General features: G+C 45.1%; 1 protein-coding gene and 1 non-coding gene across 2 annotated transcripts; both read left to right on the forward strand.

The window, feature by feature from the left end:
- Positions 1 to 136: 136 nt before the first annotated feature.
- Positions 137 to 23,527, forward strand: EIF4H (eukaryotic translation initiation factor 4H). Its single transcript, XM_052661751.1, has 6 exons — positions 137 to 270; positions 14,771 to 14,958; positions 17,103 to 17,167; positions 17,250 to 17,346; positions 21,381 to 21,518; positions 21,603 to 23,527. The coding sequence occupies exons 1-6, from the start codon at positions 212 to 214 to the stop codon at positions 21,740 to 21,742; spliced, it is 687 nt and encodes a 228-aa protein (XP_052517711.1). The 5' UTR covers positions 137 to 211; the 3' UTR covers positions 21,743 to 23,527.
- LOC128044065 (small nucleolar RNA SNORA32) lies at positions 15,809 to 15,931 on the forward strand. The gene has a single exon (XR_008199043.1). It is a non-coding gene; the product is annotated as a small nucleolar RNA SNORA32 (small nucleolar RNA).
- Positions 23,528 to 23,874: the final 347 nt, after the last annotated feature.

Below are 23,874 nucleotides of genomic sequence, written 5' to 3' on the forward strand. Positions count from 1 at the left end.
GCACCACGTGGGCCGCAAAGCGCGCCGGGGCCACCAGAGGCCCGTCGGCCCAGGCCGGGCGCGGCGCGGCGTACGTGCGCGCACGCGCGCGTGCGTGCGTGCGATTTGCGATCAGGCGGCGCGGCGGACAGCCCGGGCGGCGGGGCGGGGGGAGTTATATTGCGGGGGCCTTCCTCGCTCACCCTGGTTCCTCTCGGAGCGGAGACGGCAAATGGCGGACTTCGATACCTACGACGATCGGGCCTACAGCAGCTTCGGCGGCGGCAGGGGGTGAGGCGAGCGTGCGCGGGCCCCGGCTGGGCGCGGGAGGCGGACGGGAGTCTGAGGTGGCGGGGTGGGGGGTGGGGGTGGCGGCGTGGCCCCTGGGCGGCGGCCTTCCCGCGCTCACACCGGGGGCGGCGAGCCGTAGGGGCCCGGCTGGGCCGGCGGAGGCCGCGTAGAGGCGCCTGGAGGACCGGGTCCTGGAAATGGCGCGCTCGGGGAGGGTGCGGCGGCGGTTAGGCTCCCAGGGGCTTGCTCGAGGGACAGACCCCTCCTTGTGTCTCCTCCGCCGCCCGCGACGTGTCTTTCCTCTTCCTCGGCCGCAGGGCCGGGCTGCCGTGGCGCTGAGGGCCCGGTACGACGGGCTCCCGCTTCCAGCCCCATCCCCCAGGACGGCAGGGCCAGCGCGGGGCTCTGCTGCAGAGCGGGGGTGGGGGCCCGCTGCCTGCCCGGCCCCAGCCATGTCCCGGCCGCGGCTTCCTGTTGTCAGCCCGCGCTGCCAGTGTGCTGGGCCCGTTTGGCCATGAGACCAGCGGGCTGTGTCGGGTCGGAAGGCCGAGAGAGAGGTGATTCCCTTCCGTTTTCGGGTGAGGCTGGGATTTGGCAGCTGGAGCCCGACCAACCAAAACAAACACACACGGTAGCATTTTCCTTTTATCCTTCCTTAGATCAGAGTGCCTTACTGACAAGTGCTACGTGCTTACTGGCAGATAAATGTTATGACCTGGAGAAGGAATCGCATTTAGCTTCGTTCTGATTCTGGTCATGCACAGACTATATGTGCACCTTGTTTAAAGGAAAAATCCTTGTCTAGTGAATTAAAAGCTTATGGTGCTTAATTCCAGGGACCCGCTCTGCATTTATTTTTTTTTAATACACGAGTAACCTCATACAGAATTTAGGAGATAGGCTATGAACATCTTGATATTTGTCAAGGGCACACTTTGCCTTTGTGTGATTTGCAGAAAGGATTACTTTCCCAGGAAAACACCACAATAGTACCTACTGAGGTGTCCAGTCTCCTGAGTTTCAATCCCAAAAGTATCTTTATTTGGTGAAGAATGACCTTTTAATACTTCGGTTTGGGAATGGCTCAAATAAAAGCTTGTTTGGGTGCGTGAGTGCACCAAGTATCATTCATGACTGTAGAACATGGAAGTTGGGGGAGGTGGAGCTACCTGTTATTTCAAAGAATACTTTATTTGCTAATAAAAAGAAATAGATGTTGGGTTACATGTACAACTACTGCCTTTGGGGTAGGTTTCTAGACATCAAATTTGTAGTTAAGTCATCTTGAAATTTAATAACCAGTATTTTTTCCTTTCTCCTGGTTTCAAAAAGCATTTGGAAGTACCCAGGAAAACTTAAACAGTAGTTCAGATTAAGACAGATCCAAGGAATTTTAGTTGGTTTGGGACTACAATGTTAGTTGTATTATACAAAACCTGGGGATTTTTTTTTAATTCTTGCTTTTGACAAATGTACCAGATGTTTTGGTGACTTGAGGTGTTTGAGTTAGTCTTCCTGTGTGTATCAAGTTTTGACAGTTGGACTGCCTTAATAACAAGTTGATCAAAAGTAAAATTCTCGTTTAAGATGCTGTTTATCAGAATATTAGAAAAGACAAAAGACAGTGTTAGCCATTTGCCCAGATGCACTCCAAAAACCGATGTGAGAGAGTATTAGTTGGCACAATACATTTCCTAAGCTTTTTAACAAAAAATCCTTTTGCATTAAGCACTTTCTGTAAATGACCTTGGAATTTTCCACTTGACTTCATCTTACATATAAAATACATAGGAGATATTGCTCAGGTAGCTAAAAAGTAGTTTTAAAAAATCTGTTGGTGAATTTGTGTGTTATTTTTTAAGGCAGTGTCTGGAGTGGGTCCAGAAACTTCACAGAGGACCAGACATGTAGTGGTGTGATCTGTGCCAAAGCTTTCTTGTTCCAGATGGTTAATGTTAACTTCATCAGGTCGGAAGTTATCAGTTATTGGGATCCTGGAAATTTAACAAAATGATAGGATCAGATGATCTTCAGTGATCAAGTTATGTTCACATCAGTACTTGTCTCAGGGCTTCCCGAGTGGCTCAACAGTAAAGAATCTGCCTGCCAATGCAGGAGCCACAGGTTCCACCCCTAGGTTCAGAAGATCCTCTGGTGAAGAAATGGCAACCCACTCCGATATTCGTGTCTGGAAAATTCCATGGACAGAGGAGCCTGACGGGCTACAGTCCTGGGGGTCACAAAGAGACATGACTGAGCATGTGTGCACAATACACATCTCGGTGCTGTTTACGTTCAGATACAGCGCCTAACCATTACAGATGATTACCACCTGTGGAATGGTCCTGTGTGTTTCATGCTTGTTTCTTTTTTTTTTTGGCTTCACCCTGTGTCATGTGAATCTTTGTAATTAGTCCCCCTACCAGGTATCAAACCCACGCTCCCTGCAGTGGGAGCACAAAGTCTTAAGCACTGGACTGCCAGGGGAGTCTGTGTTTGGCACTTTTGTAAAGCACCTTGTCTCTGGTCTGGGCTTCCCTGATCGCTCAGTTGGTAAAGAATCCACTTGCAATGCAGGAGACCCTGGTTCAATTCCTTAGTTGGAAAGATCCGCTGGAGAAGAGATAGGCTACCCACTCCAGGATTCTTGGGCTTCCTTCAATGGCTTAGCTGGTACAGAATCCTCCTGCAATGCGGGAGACCTGGGTTTGATCCCTGAGTTCGGAAGATCCCCTGGAGAAGAAAAAGGCTACCCACTCCAGTATTCTGGCCTAGAGAATTCCATGGACTGAATAGTCTGTGGAGTCACAAAGAGTTGGACACAACTGAGTGACTTTCATTCACTCACTTCTCTCATCTAAAACACCTTAGATAGGATGTCTTAACTCTGTAATCAACTTGGGTCACAGGTGAAAGGGATGGCAGGTTTGTCAAAATCTAAAAACTTGGGTTTTAATAATTATTATACATTCCCTGTAAGTTTATTTTGTAGTTGTGTGTAATAACCAGTATGGTTGTCAGGAAGCAATGTTGAACTACTGCTTTATTTCCCCAGCCTCTAAAGGCATGTTCCCAGCAGCAGAGGGGAGAACCAGGGACTGCATTGTTGCTCAGAAATCGAGTCAAAACAGAATTCCAAATTATCAGTTGATTGTACCAGATCTTGAGTGTATTTTTGTTTTGCACTTTGCTAACCTAGCTTTCTGAGGTTCTCATTTTTCATTTGCCTTTGGCAATAACGTGCCATTGACACTAATGTTACATTTCTAACTACAAAAGGCCTTTTGAGTGCTGAACCTAAAAGGAGCATCGATCCTGAGAGTTCAGTTGGAACTTAGAATTAACAAGAATTGATATTGCTGGAATGGTACCTGCTAAAAATGAATTAAACTACAAAGTTAAATATTCTTTATTAAATTCCAGCGGGGGGGGAGGTTAGAATTCTGATCTTTGAGTCTTATAGGACTTAACCTTGGCATCTGTGTTTAAATGTCTGTTTATTTTAAGTCTTATGATGCAGAAGAAAGTGTATGAAAGCTAACTAGTTTCACTGATGACAGGATCTGTAAAGGTGTTGAAAGGCATATTGTGAAAACCTATCAAATGGCAAATTGCTTAGGTTTACTGTCATCCTGCTCTCCCCTCCTTAGTCTCCCGGTGCTTGATTCCAAGTCATTGTTCTCTTCAAATACTTGGTTTTACCAAGAGGTCTTTGAGATGTCAGAGATGTTCGGGCAGAAGCCATGGCATTAGAATGAGTCAGACAAGAGCTCAAGTGTTCTCTCTTTCAGCTGTGTATTAGCTGTGTGGTCTAGACAAGCTCCTTAACCTCTTTAAGCCTCATTTTCCCCACATATAAGATAGAAACTCCTCTGTAGAGCTGTTGGAATATTAAATGAGATGTTAAACTGCAGCGCGGTATCTGGAACATAAATGCTTAATAATTGATAGCTGTTGATTTATAATTTTTTAATTCTTAAAATATTTCCTTTGCAGTTAGTAAGAATGGGGAGGTTTCTATTGAGAGTTAGCTGGAATGAGTTATTGTTTTCCTGGGTATATTTCTAAAGTCAGTTAAGGGAATGCTATTCATTTTATAGGCATAAAACATTTATAATAAGCATATATAATAAGTATCATAAATTAGAATCAAGTAATTCGTTCTTGTACATTATTGGTTTGTAACAGTTCATGTTGGACTATTAAAATGCTTCTGAGATTTCTTTAAAAAAAAATCCTTATATGCTTTTAAAATTTATATTTCTATTTGAAATTACCCTTAGTGTTCTAGAAAGACTTCACACAGAATCAAGGCATCTTCCCAGAAACTTGGAATGTGCAGAGCAGAATGTTTGGCTGAGGGGGTCGGGGCATCAGGGAGTCAGTCCTGGATCAGATCCAGCTTTCCCTGGGAATAGGAGAGTGTTGGGCAGGAGACCATGCCTGGCTCTTTGCCTTTGCATCATTTGGACAGGTGGTTAGACTTGCACGCTCAGGGCACAAGTGACCAGCTGATTTTGATGGGACTTCATAGCTGTAATGTCTAAGTTGTGTTTGTGAATCATTGAATATCCTTGGATTTTTTAAGTTTGCCAAGCATATCATAGTTTTTCTTAATGTTCTTGAAAGGACCCTCGGGATGTGTTCAAGTATACTGATACTCTGTTGAAAACATGGCACCTCCATTGTACTCCAGCACAGGGTAGATGGAGCTGGTGATCCCCCCTTGTTCCACATGCTATTCTTCTATAATTGGAATAATCAGTTGCATTCTTGGAGGGAGCCCCCTAATTTTTTTTGGCCAAGCCCCACAGCCTGTGGGATGGTAGTTCCCTGACCAGGAGTTAACCCTGGGCCCTCTGCAGTGAATGTGCAGAGTCGTAACCAATGGACCACCAGGGAATTCCCTGGAACCTTTTGAATATCTAGCTTAGTAGAAGACAGCTGGTTTCTCATAGCTGTTTCTGTATTCACTCTTAAGGTAGGTTGCTTGACATTCATTAAGACAATCCAGCCTTACAGAGATAAACAGTTAGAAGTGGGAGGATTGTTTTAATGGCCTTTTTAGATTAATTGTAGGTACTCTTAATTTTTACCTACTAAAACTTGCCAGGTGGTAATTTCCATAAAGGTGAATTGTAACAATAAACATCTCTTACATTAAAATCCATATAGATTTATCTTATATTTTGAGTGTATTTTTTACCTGTGCATTTTTTTGGTAACATGATATATTGGTCCTTTGGAAAATACCAGTTCACTGAGTTAATGCAGAGCTTCCAAAAGTTGACATATTTCACTATACAGTATCAAAAATCATGTTCATTAATGTCCCCATCCAGTTCATCAGAAAAATTTCAGGAATTGGGAGACTGTCAAGCGTATGTTGATAGATACAAGTTTTCTGAAATTCTGGGTTTTGCTTGAAAGCCTGCATTTTATCATTGGCAGCAGATAGTACTGTTAGTTTCCTGAAAGGGACAAGACTCGCTTCATTTACATGAAAGTGGTCCAAGTCTGGACCACAGTTGGTTAGTTCTTTCAGGTAAAAGTGTTGTTCCGTGAAATGAATAGCCGGTTCAGCTTGTAACTGACTCACAGGAGGGCTTTTCCTCAAGCTAACCACGTACTTCTGTAAGCAGCAGAGTGCTTCATTCCCATTTGGTAACAGGATATTTTAAAAGTGGGTAGTATTTAATAAAGTTAATCATTTTGACCACTTTATCAAAAAACATTCTTTGCTAAGGATGGCTTTTTATTTTTTGTGTGAACCACTCACTCATGGGATCTTAACTTAGTTCCTCGACCGGGGTTTGAACCCAGGCCCTTGGAAGTGAAAGCGTGGAGTCCTGACCAACCACTGGACTGCCAGGGAATTCCTCCCTCCCCTTTTCCCCCTATTTTTAAATTTAAATATTTAAAAAATCGTTTACCATACTGTGTTGGTTTCCGCCATACAGCAGTGCAGATCAGCACATTTATACATACCCCTCCTCCCTTTCCCCTCCTCCAGCCCCTCCCTCTGCCGGCACGGAGCACCAGCCTGGGCTCCCTGTGCCGCGCACGACCTCTCACCAGCTCTCTGGCCTACACCTGATAGTGTGCGTTTGTTGATGCTTCTCCATTCGTCCCACACTCCCTCCCCTGTTTGTGTCCATGAGTTCCATTCTCTACATCTGCGTCTCTATTCCTTCCCTGCAAATAGGTTGTGGTACATACATACAATGGAATAGTATTCAGCCATTAAAAAACACATTTGAGTCAGTTCTAGTGAAGTGGATGAGCTTAGAACCTGTTAGACACAGTGAAGTCAGAAAGAGGAAAACAAATATAGTATGTTAGTGCATATATATGGACTCTGGACAAATGGTATTTGATGAACTGTTTTCCTTTTTTAAATACTGCAAGTGCATGAGTAATGGTACAGTGTGGTGCCCCGTCTTGACTTACATGGCGGCCGACAGCAAGATCTGTGGAGGTCTCTGCACGCTTTGGTTTAACAGGACTACTGCAGCTGGTTAGCCCATGGAACTGTTAAATGGAAGAAAGGTTTGCCTCTGGGGAGACAGAGCCAGAACCAAATAAAGGATCCTGTAATGTTCTTTTCGAGGCCATCTGAAAATCTAAATGAGTACCCATCTTGGTGAAAGAGGTTACTTGCAATCCTAAAGTAGTTGGCAGGCTTGCGGCTTCATTCCTTCTACCCTGATAAGGAGCAGATACTGTTGCAGTTTTGGAGATAAAGCAGTGAACCAGAGTTCCTGCCTCAGAAGGTTGCAGTTCTGCATTGCTTTTTGTATCTTCCAGATGTGACTGAATTACAAAGCTCCCATTCACAGCAGAGAGAGCCCCTTGAAATAGGGCTCACTGAAGAGCTCACCCCAGACACTGCCCCCCACACCACCTCCAGTGTTCACCAGAAACTTGGAGAGGCTTTCATGCACATCCCGTAGTAATGATAGTTGTCAGGATAAAGGGATTTAATTTTGAGTGCTAACTGAAGGCCTTGGGAAATCCATACTTAGAGAAAGATCTACTTGGGAGTGCAGTGTCTTCAGTCGGTCCATGGGCTTGGTTTTTAAAACCTAAGCTCAAATTGAAATGTAATGTGACATCTTGGATGGGATCCTGGGACGTGAAAATGACAGACAGTAGGTGAAAGCTAAGAAAACCTGAATAAACTGAGCTTTAGTTGGTAAATGTATTGATGTTGGTTCAGTGGTTGTAATCAGTGTGTCTTACTAAAGTAAGATGTTAATAGGTAAGGGGGCTGGTAAGATGTTAATGAAATAAGGGGCTGGCTTTTGACAGCCTTACCTTTTTTGCTTATTGTCTCGAAATGAAGTAAATTACACATTTTGACCTTTCTTTGCACACTCAGAGGATTTTGTCTTTGTTGCTTCCTTGCATTTTATTCTCAGAAAGACAGCCTTACTGGGATTTTATATAGGATCTAGGAAGAGTGCCTCATGCCACGTGATATATGCTAGTAGGTGTTTGTGGATGGCAAAGACCAAAGCTATTGATCAGCCCTACTGGAGCCATGGGGTTCTCAAGGCAAGAATCCTGAAAGGTGATGCTGTGAAAGTGCTGCACTCAATATGCCAGCAAATTTGGAAAGCTCAGCAGTGGCCACAGGACTGGAAAAGGTCAGCTTTCATTCCAATCCCAAAGAAAGGAAATGCAAACGAATGCTCAAACTACCGCACAATTGAACTCATCTCAAATGCTAGTAAAGTAATGCTCAAAATTCTTCAAGCCAGGCTTCAGCGATACGTGAACCATGAACTCCCTGGTGTTCAAGCTGGTTTTAGAAAAGGCAGAGGAACCAAAGATCAAATTGCAAGCATCTGCTGGATCATGGAAAAAGCAAGGGCGTTCCAGAAAAACATCTATTTCTGCTTTCTTGACTATGCCAAAGCCTTTGACTGTGTGGATCACAATAAACTGTGGAAAATTCTGAAAGAGATGGGAATACCAGACCACCTGACCTGCCTCTTGAGAAATCTGTATGCAGGTCAGGAAGCAACAGTTAGAACTGGACATGGAACAACAGACTGGTTCCAAATAGGAAAAGGAGTACGTCAAGGCTGTATATTGTCACCCTGCTTATTTAACTTCTATGCAGAGTACATCATGAGAAACGCTGGACTGGAAGAAGCACAAGCTGGAATCAAGATTGCCGGGAGAAATATCAATAACCTCAGATATGCAGATGACACCACCCTTATGGCAGAAAGTGAAGAGGAGCTAAAAAGCCTCTTGATGAAAGTGAAAGAGGAGAGTGAAAAAGTTGGCTTAAAGCTCAACATTCAGAAAACGAAGATCATGGCATCCGGTCCCATCACTTCATGGGAAACAGATGGGGAAACAGTAGAAACAGTGTCAGACTTTATTTTTGGGGGCTCCAAAATCACTGCAGATGGTGATTACAGCCATGAAATTAAAAGACACTTCCTCCTTGGAAGAAAAGTTATGACCAACCTAGATAGTATATTCAAAAGCAGAGACGTTACTTTGCCAACTAATGTCCGTCTAGTCAAGGCTATGGCTTTTCCTGTGGTCATGTATGGATGTGAGACTTGGACTGTGAAGAAGGCTGAGTGCCGAAGAATTGATGCTTTTGAACTGTGGTGTTGGAGAAGACTCTTGAGAGTCCCTTGGACTGCAAGGAGATCCAACCAGTCCATCCTAAAGGAGATCAGCCCTGGGATTTCTTTGGAAGGAATGATGCTCAAGCTGAAACTCCAGTACTTTGGCCACCTCATCAGAAGAGTTCAGTTCAGTTCAGTTCAGTCGCTCAGTCGTGTCCGACTCTTTGCAACCCCATGAATCGCAGCACGCCAGACCTCCCTGTCCATCACCATCACCCGGAGTTCACTCAGACTCAGGTCCATCAAGTCCGTGATGCCATCCAGCCATCTCATCCTCGGTCGTCCCCTTCTTCTCCTGCCCCCAATCCCTCCCACCATCAGAGTCTTTTCCAGTGAGTCAACTCTTCGCATGAGGTGGCCAAAGTACTGGAGCTTCAGCTTTAGCATCATTCCTTCCAAAGAAATCCCAGGGTTGATCTCCTTCAGAATGGACTGGTTGGATCTCCTTGCAGTCCAAGGGACTCTCAAGAGTCTTCTCCAACACCACAGTTCAAAAGCATCAATTCTTCAGTGCTCAGCCTTCTTCCCAGTCCAACTCTCACATCCATACATGACCACAGGAAAAGCCATAACCTTGACTAGACGGACCTTAGTTGGCAAAGTAACGTCTCTGCTTTTGAATATACTATCTAGGTTGGTCATAACTTTTCTTCCAAGGAGGAAGCGTCTTTTAATTTCATGGCTGCAGTCACCATCTGCAGTGATTTTGGAGCCCCCAAAAATAAAGTCTGACACTGTTTCCACTGTTTCCCCATCTGTTTCCCATGAAGTGATGGGACCAGATGCCATGATCTTCGTTTTCTGAATGTTGAGCTTTAAGCCAACTTTTTCACTCTCCTCTTTCACTTTCATCAAGAGGCTTTTTAGCTTCTCTTCACTTTCTGCCATAAGGGTGGTGTCATCTGCATATCTGAGGTTATTGATATTTCTCCCGGCAGAGTTGACTCATTGGAAAAGACTCTGATGCTGGGAGGGATTGGGGGCAGGAGGAGAAGGGGACGACCGAGGACGAGATGGCTGGATGGCATCACAGACTCGATGGACTTGAGTCTGAGTGAACTCCGGGTGATGGTGATGAACAGGGAGGCCTGGCGTGCTGCGATTCATGGGGTTGCAAAGAGTTGGACACGACTGAGCGACTGAACTGAACTGAACTGGAGCCAACCCAGTTATCACCTAGAAGTACTAGAGGCAGAGAACGCCTGATGTTCCAGTTAGCCCAGAGGTTAATATGCCAGGCCATGGTACCTTGTTACTGGTCTTAAATGACAGCAACAAGACCTAAATTCTGTATAGTTGTTTTTTGTTCATTTTTGACTGTGCTGGGTCTTCACCGCTGCACCTAGGCTTTCTCTAGCTGTGGCGAGTGGGGGCTACTCTCCAGTTGCAGTGGGTTAGCTTCTTGTTGCAGTGGCTTCTCTTGCTGCGGAGCACGGGCTCTGGGGCATATGACTCGGCAGTTGTGGCGCACGGGCTTAGTTGCTCCACAGCATATGGGATCTTCCCGGACCAGGGATTGGACCCGTGTCCCCTGCATTGATTGACACGCGGCTTCCTATTCGTGCCCCACCAGGGATGTCCTGTTTAGTTTCTGATTCACTTAGAAGTCTTTGTAAAATTCTTCCCCAGAAAGAACAGCATGTGTCCTTCATTATTTATTATCTTACATACTTTGGAATTTTGTTTCATCCACTTGCTGATTGTAATCCCTGTCCTATTCATCTTTTCTCTTCTTTTTTCTTATAGTCACCCTTCCTCCAGTCTCCTCTCCTCTTTATCTTCGCTTATTCACATTATCATGTTGAGTTCCGTGTTTTGTCTGCTGTCTGGAAAATATAGAGTTCAAGTGGCTTTTGTGCCACCCTGCAGAGATGGTGCTCATTACTGTCTCCTGAATTTTCCGTCATCCTTTACTTGGGATGCGATTTCTTCTTTGTAGATGCCTGGACCCCCGTAGCTGGATTACCAGCTGCTTGCTAGCAGGCACTGCGTCCTAGGTTTGTGCCCTGTGTATGGTGCTCTGTGTTTAATAGACATTCAGATACTTTGTTGACTTGAGTGAAGAAACGTGATCTGTCATAGGATTATGGTCACACATGGAGTCGGAAGTTGGCTTTCTGAAATGACTGAGGATGTAATTATTAGTTTAAAACTTTCATATATATATATATATTTTATCAATAGGCTGTCCCTGTCGGCAGCAGGCATGAGAGGGCAGGACCCTTGCTCGATGGGGGCAGGTGGTGGGGGCCGGGAGCGCAGCACAGACCTTCAGCTCTGTCTTTGAATTGCAGCGTCGCCTTGTCTGTTGCCTGTTTTACGTCCACAGCTGCTAGTCAGCCTGCTTCTGCATGAGCAGCGTATCCCGCAGGGCGTTTAATCTACCCATAACACTTCAGAATTGTTACTAAACTTTTATAAAGCAATCAGTCTTGTGAAGTATCTTTATGGTCAGTCTCAGGCTCCTCTATAACATAAAAATTTGAATATTTATAAAATAACATGCAAAAATGGAGGTACAGAGGTGATTTAGGGAAGGTCTTTTACCAAGCTAAGGTGCCAGATGAGTCTTCTGTGTTTTAACCTATTTTAGAAAGTGCTTTCATGTAACATAGCTTATTTAGAATAATAGTTCCCTCTAAACTTAAAAAGTATCTCCTAAGAATTTTAGCTCAAAGGCTTTCTGACGTTTGACTTTTCGTTTGATTGGTTGATGACAGCGTGCATCATTTCATTACTTGCATGCGTTTGCTCTGGGCTTTGTCTCAAGTTGCTGGCGCACTGTAGGCTCCTGGTAGAGGAAACACACTGAAATCTGTCCGGCTGCAGCCCCACTGCCCTGTAGTGTCTTCAGTGAACTCCTCAGTGGAAAGCTAAAAGCCACCCAAGTCCTGTGGAGCTGAGGGCACCAGGTAGGGCAGCATTTAGGACTGTAGCTCTTGAAAAAGTCTGGAGTGTTAAACCGCTGGCAGTTGGGCGAGGCTAGGGTGAAACGAGAGGGCTCGTGGGTCTGAGCTGGCTCTTTCCACAGCTCCTGCTCTTAAAGTACCGCTGGCCTGAAGTGGGGTTCTTCAGGCTTCCTCTTCCCAAAGCCAGAGCTGGCGTCTGACCATCCTGCGTTCTTGCTAGTCACGATCCTTATCAAGGCTCATGAGGCTCTGACTGCACTCAGTCAGAGGTCGGTCCACCCTGTCTCTTCAGTCCTCTGTCCAGCACCCCGCAGAAGTTCTCACATGCCCTTTTAGCAAGTCTTTCTCCCTCCTGTTTTCTTGGTTCATTAAATGTACCCCTGCCAAATTTACCATTCTTTGATCCTCACCTTCTCACCTTCTCATTGATTTTTTTTTTAAGATCATTTTAGCCCTTTGCCTTTTATATGTATCTATGTAAATATATACACAAGCATGTGTGTATGCATTTACAGTTATTTTTGTTTTATTTGTGCTATTCAGACATAAGCTACTTGAGAGCAAGGGGCTGTTTTCCACCAGGTGTTACTTTAAGTATTCTAAATTATAGTTGGTTCTCTGTTTTGACAGTTTTCTGAGTGTTTGTACTGTTTTTATACATTCAGTACCCAGTCCCAAGGAGTATCTTCCTGAAAATGTTTTAGGTTTTATGGTTATTGAAATGCAAAATAAGCCACATTCACTTGTAAGTCTGTTTTTCTCTTATTCAAGTGTTGTCTTAAAGGTATTATCAAACATTTGAGGTATCTAGAATTCATGTCAGGCAAGTTGTGGAATTTCTTTCATGATATTTCTAGCACTGTGTGAATTTTAAAAGTCAAGTTACTTTCCAAGACCTGGTATTAATATACCTTGCAGAAAAAAGGGAAGATTGCCTTTGGGCAGACGTTTGACTCATGTGAGGAGACTCATTTGCTTTAAGTGTCTCTTAAAAGTGGCACCTCCCTCTTTTAAATTTTTTTCCTCTAAACATTTTATTTTGAAATCTTTCAGGTCTGCAGTAAAGTTGAAAGAGCATGATACAGTGGACTGTAGTAGATTCGCAAGTTTCACAGTTGTCTGTCTTTATAGATTCATGCACACACACATGACGTTTGTGCCAAACCCTTTGAAAACAAATGCTGTCCTGACACTTCATTCCGAAGTAAGTTTGTCTTCCTGAGAGCAGAGACATCCTGCTAACTGTAGTACCGATTATCACTCCTACGAGATTTAATGCTACAACAATATTTATACACACCAGTTTCAAATTTCTCCATCTGCTCTTTCTATTACGGCTGCTTGTTCTGGGATCCAAAGGTCCTTTGGAGTCATTTCATTAGTCTCCCTGCCTTAGAAAAGTCTTTCATGACTTCTGTGCATTTGAAGAGTCTGTGCTCAAATAGAGGGCATGTCATTTAAATTTGTCCCATTACTGGAGATACTAAGTTCAGTTACCTGTTTACAGTTGTAACTGAGCCTTGCCTGAATCAGTCACTACTGTGTTGGTGTAGTTTTCTAATTACATGATTCCTCCTGCATTTTGTAGCTGACATCATTATTAATGTAAAGAAGAGCTCCCCTCCCTTTCATTAGTTTAGCAGACTAGTGTAGGTTCAGAGCAGAATTGGTGAGAAAGTCCAGAGTTCCCGTGGCCCCTGCCCCACAGAGGCGCAGCGCCCCTGCTGTGGACATCTGCATCGCCGCGGCACAGTAGCCCGGTCAGCAAGCCTGCCTGACAGTGTGCAGTGGGGTTCCCTCCTGACGGGGTGCGTTCCGCTCTGTGGGTTGGGCAAATGTATAATGGCCCCACTTATTTTAAAATTACCCATAAAGCATTGTAAATCTCAGGTTGTAGATGGCCGTGATGGTGGTCGCTGTTATTCTACTCGTATACACTGTGTGTCAAGCTGTGTACGCAGCAGCATATGTAATTTCTCAGTAATTCAGTGTCTTTTTTAGTATTGACACAGTTTTCCAAATAAAGCTTAGAAAAATTGAGTAACTCCAGGTAAATATCGGTAGAGCTGGGATTTAAACCACTGCCTCTCACATTAGCAATGATGTGATGGAGTCAAGGTCCTGCCACTTGTAAGCTCTGTGAAAGGGAAAGTCGCTCAGTCGTGTCCAACTCCTTGCGACCCCATGGACTGTAGCCTGCCAGGCTTATCTGTCTGTCCATGGGATTTTCCAGGCCAGAATACTAGAGTGAGTAGCCATTCCCTTCTCCGGGAGATCTTCCCAACCCAGGGATCAAACCCAGGTCTCCCGCATTGCAGGCAGATTCTTGACTGACCGAGCCAGCATGGACAAGTAAACGCTTCTTGTCTCAGCCGAGGAAATTGCATTGAGGCTTAAGCGAATTAGTCACATGCATGTATATTTAAGGACCCAGCGAGGCAGTGCGTGGCAGAATGGAGAGTATGTATGTACATAGTACTTGGACAAAAATCTGTATGAGAGCATATTATCCATCAGACAGTAGCAAGAGACAGTTATATTGTGAATGAGTTAAACTTCAGCTTTAGGACAGGAAGTTGGACAGTTCATTTCTGTATGTGTTAGTATTATTGGGTGTGAGGGAGGGCATTGGCTTAGGTTCTGTTCTCCTATTCTTATTTAGGGAATAGGAGAACCCCTTTTCTGTAGGAGGATGTTCTGTTTGGATTTGATTCTCTAGGGAAATCTATGTTTACACAGATTCTGTATTTCTGGACTTTTTTGTCATCCAAAAATAGGCATATTTTCCATAAATGAATTTTGGAATACTTGGTCACTTCAGGACAATGTAGCTGAGTTTATTTCACCAAGGTGGGGTGGCTGAGTGGGAGACGTTTTCCTTGGCCCTCCGGGGCAACCATGCTTGGGCGGACTTGAGTCCTGTCTTTTCCCTCCTAGGTCCCGTGGCAGTGCTGGCGGCCATGGTTCCCGCAGCCAGAAGGAGCTGCCCACAGAGCCGCCCTACACAGCATATGTGGGCAATCTACCTTTCAATACAGTTCAGGGCGACATCGACGCTATCTTCAAGGATCTCAGCATAAGGAGTGTACGGCTAGTCAGAGACAAAGACACAGACAAATTCAAAGGTGAGTTCAGGGGGGTTTTACTGTGTTATTGTAAGGGGGAGAGTGGGTCTGACGCGGAGGGCTCTAGTTAGGAAAGTGTTGGAACATTTGCCTAGTCCAGGTAGTTGAAATAAACATAGCCCTTTAACTCATAGGCCTTCAGGTCTACGTGGCAGGGAGGGGAGGTGTTTATAATCTAGTTTGTAGAAAATGTGGCACACGCCGAAGTAAATCTGGAGTGTGCCTAGCCTGTGTAGCGATTCTGTCTCTGCCAGAGGAGTTCCCAGGAACGAAATGAACAAATGGAACCCGGGACTTTTCAGGTGTACATCAGCTTGGCTGACTCATGCATTTGGGAGTGGTTTTCCTGTGAAGTCCAAAAAGTAACCTAGTACTTGTCACTGTACATTTGTGACTTCAGCGCGTGTGTTTGGGGAAGTGATGGGGTCACATTTCAGATCAAGTTAGTGTCTGTGGATTAGTCTCTTTAGGGCTCTTGAGCAGAGAAGGGCTGGGAATGGGGAATCAAATGGCATTGGCATCTAGCTGAATGGAGGGGGCTGTGCCTGTATTTAGTGCGTGATGCAGGGTCCAAGGGCATTTGGTTTGCTTTGTTGACCCAGAAATGCACCCATGAAGAGCGCAGAGAGGCTGCGGTGGGGTGGGGGCTGCACAGGAAGCGGCGGTGCCGCTCAGCAGAGTGCTTCTCTGTTTTCTGTCGTTTTGAAAGCTTTCTCACCTAAGAACCTAGACCCTTTCATCGTACGTGATCACATAATGAAAACCTGTGTACCTGTTAAGCTTGTAGAAGTAAGTCACACTGCGAGGAAGCATTAAGAATTCAAATTTAAGGTGCAGATATGTGGGTGAATGGTCATTACCAAGGCATTTAGAATACAGCTTCTCATTTGCTGTGCACATGACCATAAAAAATGATTCCCACTAGGTTTTCTTTCTGCCACTTTGTTAGCATTCAGCCTATTTGGGAATATTTTATCTGAGGGGAATACAAATGTGGGGGTGAAGCCAGCCTCAGGGCCAAGCCAGTGGCAGCATTTTAAGAGTTTGTCTCATACAAGTGCATCTTTGGCAGCTCTAGTGTGAGGCAAGTGTGAGCTTTAGAGGGACCAGGCGGCTGTTGCCTGTTTGAGTTTGGAAGTGGTTTTCTCAGTTCCTCTGAACATTGAATCCACGTGGGAGAGGCATGGATATGGAGGTGCAGTCCGAGCTGGGGATGGGGGCTCTCCAGCTGTTCTTTGTGTGAGCAGATGGTGAACAGGAAAAGTTAGGACCCAGGCTGTAGCGCTTGCTGTCCCAGTAGGGTTTGAGGGTGAATTGTAATCATACAGGAGGGGGAGGGGAGGGGGTAATACAGGGGGCAGTGTGAGCACAGGGGCAGTGGGGGAGGGGGTCTTAACCCAGATTTAACCCAAGGGGCAAGGAGAGGGCATGGACTAGAGTGTGGAAATGCTAGTAGAAGGAAAGTAGAAGGAAAGGCTTATTCAGAGGTTTAAGCGGGGAGAGAGGGGGTGTGGTTTCCTCTGCCAGGAGTGTCCTCTGTTTACAGGCCTGTGTCAGAATGGAGCATCAAGGACTCAGGTTGTCAATAAAGCACCCAGACTAGCTGTCTTTAATTAATTAGCCTTCTGAAGAGGTTGTGATTGTTGCTGAGGGTGTGTTTTTTAGCTTTGTAAAACAGATTTTATACCAACTACCTGAGCGGTAAGTAATAGGCACCTTCAATGTAGTGTTCCTTCAAAGCGTGTTTAGTATCCAGTTTGAAATCTGTGTCTTAAAGCCCTGTTAGATTTATTCAGAAGTTATTCAGAAGTTAGACATCATTCAGAAGTCGGAACTAACAGCTCTTCAGTGACCCAAGCAAGGTTTTAATGTTATGGTTAAAAGGTAAAGCTTTATAAAAATAGCTACTATTTCAATACCCAAATAGGTTAGCACTTTCTGATAGAATATAGTTAGGAGGAAGGACTTCCAGGCAAATTCTATTTATTAGAAAGTAAAATATGCACTTTCAGGTTCTGCACGTCTGTGGCCATCTAGGCGCAACAGAAGTGGTAGTTGTGATGTAGGAAGTGGTACAGACAGGATCCTGCTGTGTCTTTAACCTGGAGTTCCTGGAGGAAGTCAGGGTTTGTGTTCTCTTGCAGGATTCTGCTATGTAGAGTTTGATGAAGTGGATTCCCTGAAGGAAGCCTTGACATACGATGGTGCAGTAAGTATATTCGGGTCTTCTCTGTGGTGGTAGTCGCTGGATTTTTGTCTTGCCAGTACTTACCATATTTTCCCCTTATTAGCTCTTGGGTGACCGGTCACTTCGTGTGGACATTGCAGAAGGCAGAAAACAAGATAAAGGCGGCTTTGGCTTCAGGAAAGGTGGACCAGATGACAGAGGTGATTGGTTCTTCTACAGCTGAACATAACAGTTGCTCTGTGCCCACTGATTACAAGTCTTGTAGGTTGTAGTAGACCTCTTATCTCATGGGTCTAATTAGGTATTCATGAGCTTTTAAGAACGCGTAAAATCTTGCAAAGAATGGGTGATGCTTCTGCAAGCCTGGGTTTTTTTCTGCTTCCTTTTGGCAGCAAAAAAACTTTTCTAAAATTTCAGTGAGGTTCCCATCACATGAGTTGTACGTCTTACATGTTTGTGCAGCAAGGTAATGATCAACCTCAACTTTACCTTTTTTGTGTATTCTCAGGAATGGCGGCTCTTGAGAATCTCATGGTAGATGGGATTTCTGGTATCAGTATTTAAAGTGTCACCACTTACCCTTTTTGGTGGCCTTGCTGCCGTTGTATGGTTCTTGTGAGTAGCCCGCCTGGCCAGACTACTGCCTTAGATCCTCTCACAAAAGAAACTTTCCTGAAAGGTACCCAGGCACGCATTAAGCCTCTATTAGAGCCTCAGTGTTTTGGGGTAGGACGTGAAAGCTGCTACGTCGAGACCAAGTTGAACTGATCCACCTTGTTTTGTTACCATTTCTTTGCCTACTGCTCTTAAAACATGCCTGTATCTCACAGTGAGTCTTTCTGCTCGGCGGGGTCTAGTGTGTACGGCAAGAATAGACGAGTGTTACTTCTAGAAGCAGTGTGGAGGTTCTAGAAGCTCACAGAAAGCCTCATACTAATGGTTCCTGGTGGCTCCCTCCTAGATAGTAAGAAGTAGTCCTGTTGACCTCTCTGTTTCTTAAAGGTGGACGTAGTCCTTGATAATTGCTTTTCTCAACTCATCGAAGCAGACTTGTGGGCACCTCCTTGTGTCGATTCAAGAGGCCAGTTTGCATGCCAGGCTTGAAGAGTTGATGTCCTAAACATTTCTCATCTCTCTCTTTTTTTTTTAAATGATGAAAGTAGTTAATATTTGGTCAAGATGTCCCTTGTAACCATAAGGTAGAAAATGAAACACAGGTCGTTTCTTTCCTGTAAACTGGAGCTCATCTGCACTGGCCACCTTGTGAGAGGAGAGCATTAGTGCCTCCCCCCAACCCTGTCGTCCCCCAGAGCAAAACTCTGTAGAAGGCAACTGGTGGGTGTGGGAAGAACTGGTCTTGGAAGTTGAAATTTTCTTAAAGAATTTATTTCCAGTACTGCTTTAGCTAAACAGACGGCTACTTCTATCTCTTGAATAATTTAATTACCCCAAGTCCTGTAGCCAATCAGAAATGAGCTTATTTATAAAAGTACAGTATAATCCAGTAAACCTGTAATTTTATGTATGAGTTAGTCTCTGATTGAAAAATGCAGCAGACGTCATCTCAGAGCCAGCTCAGGTGTAGTCAGTGACTCAGTGGGTGGTGGCCGCCCATCTGCAAGCTTTGCATTCCCTGGTACTGAGGAAATAGCAGAGCGAGTTCCCAGCTGTGGAGGTTACCAGAGGAACTAATACCTTTCTGCTGTCTGCTTAGCTTGGGTTTTTGTGACTCTGAAGCAAGACATACAGTGACTGTAGCCAGAAAAAGTACCTTGCGACCAACCAGTGTAGACTATACTGTATCTAAAACCAGCAGTGCCCAGGAGGTGGAGTACAGCCTGTGCAGGTTATCTGTGTAGGTAGACCTCTCTGACTCTCTAACGATGTCTGTTTTTGACACACACTCCTTACTAAAAAAAAAAAAATTTCAAGCAGTACAAAAAATACAAAGAAGAAAACAAATAAGGTCCCTGTCAACCAGAAATAGACAGTTTGTTAAACTAAACTTTGCAAAGGAAGCTCTTCTCCTGGATAGTGTGCCTCCTGGAAATCTGCCGTCACTCTTGATGGGAAGCTGGTTGTCAGTGTCAGGCCATCCTCTTTATTCCCCATTGCTCATGTCAGGAGAGATGCTGGAGCGAGGGTGTCACTTGACGCTAAGGTACACTGGCTTGTTTTCTTTCCCCTGCTGTGCTTTTGTCTCATGATCCTGGACGGAGTACTGATAGCAGTTGTGTGTATGTGCCTTGTCAGTGTAGGTGTGAGCTGATTTGTTTTATGCTAAACCCTGAAGCAAAAATTAATCTCGTTAAAGGGGAATTTACTTTCATACTTGGTGAGGAAAGGTACACTTCACAGTTTAGTTTGGGGAAAATGTCAGGTTAATTGTTTGAGTACTGATTAAGCTTCTTTAATGAATGGTGAATGCTCTGGTTGTTAAAAGTGATTTCACGAAGAACCTTAGGCTTGATTATATGTGTCCAAATTAGGTTTTCCCCCAGAGCAGTGCTCCTGCTGGTCTAAGTCTTTTTACAGTTGTTTTCATTACTTGTTTTGTTAAAAACAGAATTGTTCAAACAAGTAGTCTCTGAACTGAGTTTCAGATAACTTTATCAACTTACAGATTCCTTGCTAAGACCAAAAAAATTAAAACCTTACCTACCAATCAAGATAGTTGATTCTCTGTATTCACAATGTTAGGTTTTTGCAAACACCCGGTTAGCAGATCCTGAGCCGTTGTTCCTAGGGGAAATACTTGCCATAGTGAGGCTCAGTCTTGTGAGCCTTTGGTCATATTTTTGTCAACCAGTTGATACATCACCGTTGTTTAATATATACGTAGTTGATTCGTTAACGGTGAGCTCACAGGTGACAGCGCTGTAACCCCTGCCTGAGAAAGGCTTCTCTGACCAGGCACACCCAGCCGTCTTGGTCTTCGGAGCGCTAGCCAGCACTCTGAATAGCAGAGTCGCTCCCGAAGAGCGCAGAAAGTGCAGCGTTAAATCGGTTGTGAAAAGGGCACTCGTATTTGAGCCGAGGCTTGTTCGTAACTCAGTTGGGAATATGTGTGTCAGGTGACAAGTCTTTCCCTGCCCTGTGCATGTCAGAAGGACAGCAGAAGGCCCCAAGTATTGATTTCGGGATTACAAGTCAGTTTTAGTGAGTAGACAGATGGGCAAACATGAAATCAGTGAATAAGGGGGACCAACTAATGTATCAGAAGACTGTTCCTCAAGCTCAGGATCCTTCTTCAGGTATAAGTTCCTACAAAGCTTTGAGCAGTGACACCATCCTTGGAGTGAATAAAAGTAGTCACCTGCAGGAGCTTAAACATAGAGGGCAAGCGCATTTGTTTAATTATAATCTTAAATTTTTATTGAAAGCAAAAGGTTGTACTGTTAAAAGGTTATCTTAAAACAATTCGCCCCCCTCCCCAGTGACTTTCAGTTAAATACAAAACAAAGTAAGGCTTAAGGTTCTTAAAAGTCCATTGAGAAAATGTTTTTCACACTGAAGACAATGGCAGCTTACTCTAATTTTAAATGAGATGCAGTTCACTTGTGTTGGTAATTATTTTAGCGGATGCATAGAGGACTTGGGGGAAAGCCCTTTGCAGCTGTAAGAGGTGTGGGTTGGATGTGTGGTTTCTGCTCTCTGACTCCCTCTTTGGGAAGGGAGTGGGCCTGATGGGAGCTTTGGTTACACAGAGGTGCTTTGCTTTTAGAATGATCCACACCTCAATGGCAGCAGAAACTGGAAAAAGGGGAGTGGTCACCCAGGGGTGACTTGGTGTTTTTATTTTGTCTTCAAATCTAGCTGTGTGTGTGATTTTGCATTCTAAATTGTAACTTGTAAATTTCAGGTGTTTTTTTTTTTAACAACTATAGATTATAATCAGAAACAATAAAATGTGCTTTGAGTTTTGTTTTAAGCCTTGTTAGGATACAATCTTACTGGCTTCTCCTACAAACTTAAGAATTTAAACAGCTCATTTAATTTTTCTCTCCTAAGATTCTTTTTTTTTAATCTTCTACGATTAAAAAAGTCTGTCAGTGTTGAAATTGCCCAGCAGATTCACATTTAAACCCGTTTTGAGTGCACTTGATCTCGGAAAAATTTCTGATGCTGGACAAACTAAGGAATTTTAAATGGAGCACAAACAGTTCACACAGCTGTATAATCAGCTTTGAGACGGGAGTATAAAAAATCCTTTGTGGTTCTCTTCCTTCCACAGGTTTCAGGGATGACTTCTTAGGAGGCCGGGGAGGGAGTCGCCCAGGTGACCGGCGAACAGGCCCCCCAATGGGAAGTCGTTTCAGAGATGGCCCTCCCCTTCGAGGGTCCAATATGGATTTCAGAGAACCCACAGAAGGTATGATGGTGACGTGTAAACGGGCGGCAGGAGGGCGCCTTCTCGCGACGCCTTGGTAAACCGCGCTGTGTTTCCCTCCCCCAGAGGAACGAGCACAGAGACCACGGCTCCAGCTTAAACCTCGAACAGTCGCAACGCCCCTCAATCAAGTAGCCAACCCCAACTCTGCCATCTTTGGGGGAGCCAGGCCCAGAGAGGAAGTCGTTCACAAGGAGCAAGAATGAGCTTGTGGTGGGGAGGGAATGGGGTGTGGGGGGCGTTCGCGCGAGACCACAGCCTGGCTCGCCCCCCGGACCGGCAGTCCTGCAGTTACCATTCCTGCGCCTGACCTTTGTCCTCCTTTCTTACAACGGAAACACAGAGCTTGTGAGTGCATGTCAGCAGTTAACAAGTGGTTTTTAGTACATTCTTGGCTTTGCTGTATCTGCCTAGTGCCTGTTTTGTGCTTTTTTTCTTCCCTGCCACTCCTTTCCCCTTTCCCTTCTGTCCTTCTCCCTCCCCGCTCCTTGTCTGCTTCCAGCAGAGTTTCTCTGGAGGGGCAGAGGCGGCCGCCCTGCCGGAGCTCTCTGGGTTGGAGTGCTGCGTTTCTCTCCATTGCTTTCGCCTTTTCCTTCTGCCGCACTGGCCTTTTCCTTTGCCTTTTCTCAGTGCTTCTCTTCTGACCTGCATGTCGAGTTCTGTATTGCTGTGGCTTCCGAGGAAGAAAGCAAGTCCCACGTTGGATAGCCCCTGGTTTTTAGTCAGCTGGGATCAACAGACAGCCTTTGGGACACCTTTCAAAACAAGGATAAAGTATCTGTTGATCTCTGCAGATTCCTTCCTATAACTATTTATAGGTAGTCCTGACTCCACTACCCGCTTCCCAGATGGGCTGTTCACGCGGAAGAGGCTCACGTTTCAAACAGCAGAACCTGAGAGAATGGTGTGAACTGTCGGTGGGGCATGCGCGCAGGAGGCAGACTCAGTGCCCTGCTGCGCTCGCGTGTTTTTATCACTCTTCCAGCACTGTGTCCAAGCTGGTCTCCCTCGGGCACCAGCCGTGCTAGAGGCCCCTCTGTGGCTGGATGTGGTGAACTGCCGTCCAGCTTCCTCTCCGCTGGGCACAGAGGTGCTTTGGGGGCCGCAGGGGGCGGCGATGTGCTGGGCTCACCCCTGTGTGGATGCGGCTCCTTCTCAGACCCCTACTGTGTGTCCTGCCTCACTCTGTGCTTCTCTGTCCCCCAGCATTAAGTCACAGTGAGAGCCTGTGCTTCCCACCGTCCCTTAATTTTGGAATGAAAATGGGCCTAGGATCTGGCACTTTACTCTCTGACTTGATGAACTGAGAATTTGACTATGCAGAGCTGTCAGGTAACAGGGAGGTGGCCCAAGGTCACCAGGTCTCAGCTTCAGGACGTTCACTCCCACATAGAGTGTTCAGCTCGCACCCAGGGCCGGGCAGCTAGGCAGCAGCTTTTGAGCTCAGACACCTATGTGTGAACACATTTTTCACCACCCGAATCCCAGTTCATCCCACTGGGAGCAGTCCGGGCTCGGCTAGAGCCCCGGAAAAGAGAGACCCTCACCAGCAAGACTGGAGGGCTGGGGCAGCCGGGCCTGGGCGGCGCACTTAGGAAACAGCTCCTCGTTAGCTGCCGCCCTCGGCTTCTCCCTGTCCCCAGGTCTCAGCAATTCACAGAACTCTGCCTCCTATCCTTCCTTCCACCTGTCATCTTTGCTTCTGAGATAAGAACCATTTGTGTAACACCAATACTTACCTAAAGAAAGACATGCATTATGTGGTTGTAATCAAACCTGATGCTTTCAGATGACCTACTTACATCTTCAATGTGGAAAAGATTAAGAACAAAACAAATTCATCTAAACTTCTGGGCAATCCAGTTGACTTTTAAATGTAAGAATGGAATTCCAAACACTTAACACATTCAGCTATATGACGACAGAAAGTAAATCTATGGATATGGTATTTTGTGAATGATCTTTTAAATAAAAGAAAACCTTACGTAATATTTAATGCTTGTCTTTATTTTTTTGAGTTTTTTAGCTGTTCATAAAACTAACAATTTTATATTTGGAAAGTCATGTCCAAATTTAGTAGGATGTCCTGTTCAGTGGGCAAAGCCTCTTGCTTTCAGAAGTTACAAGACTTGTGAGCTTATTTTAGAAGCTTGTAATGATTAGAAATGGGATGCCAATTTTTCTCTTTTTTCCCCCATAAAAATAGGTTTTGGTTGGGTAATCCTGGGTGTGCCCTCATGTTAGTGCTGGGTGCTGCTTCTCGGCAAGCAGATTGTATGTTGAGGAGGTGCCGCTGGGTAGTTTGCTGGTTTCTGTGGCCCAGTGGGCAAGGTGCAGG

This window comes from Budorcas taxicolor, chromosome 2 (assembly GCF_023091745.1).
Source record: "Budorcas taxicolor isolate Tak-1 chromosome 2, Takin1.1, whole genome shotgun sequence".
Lineage (NCBI taxonomy): Eukaryota > Metazoa > Chordata > Mammalia > Artiodactyla > Bovidae > Budorcas > Budorcas taxicolor.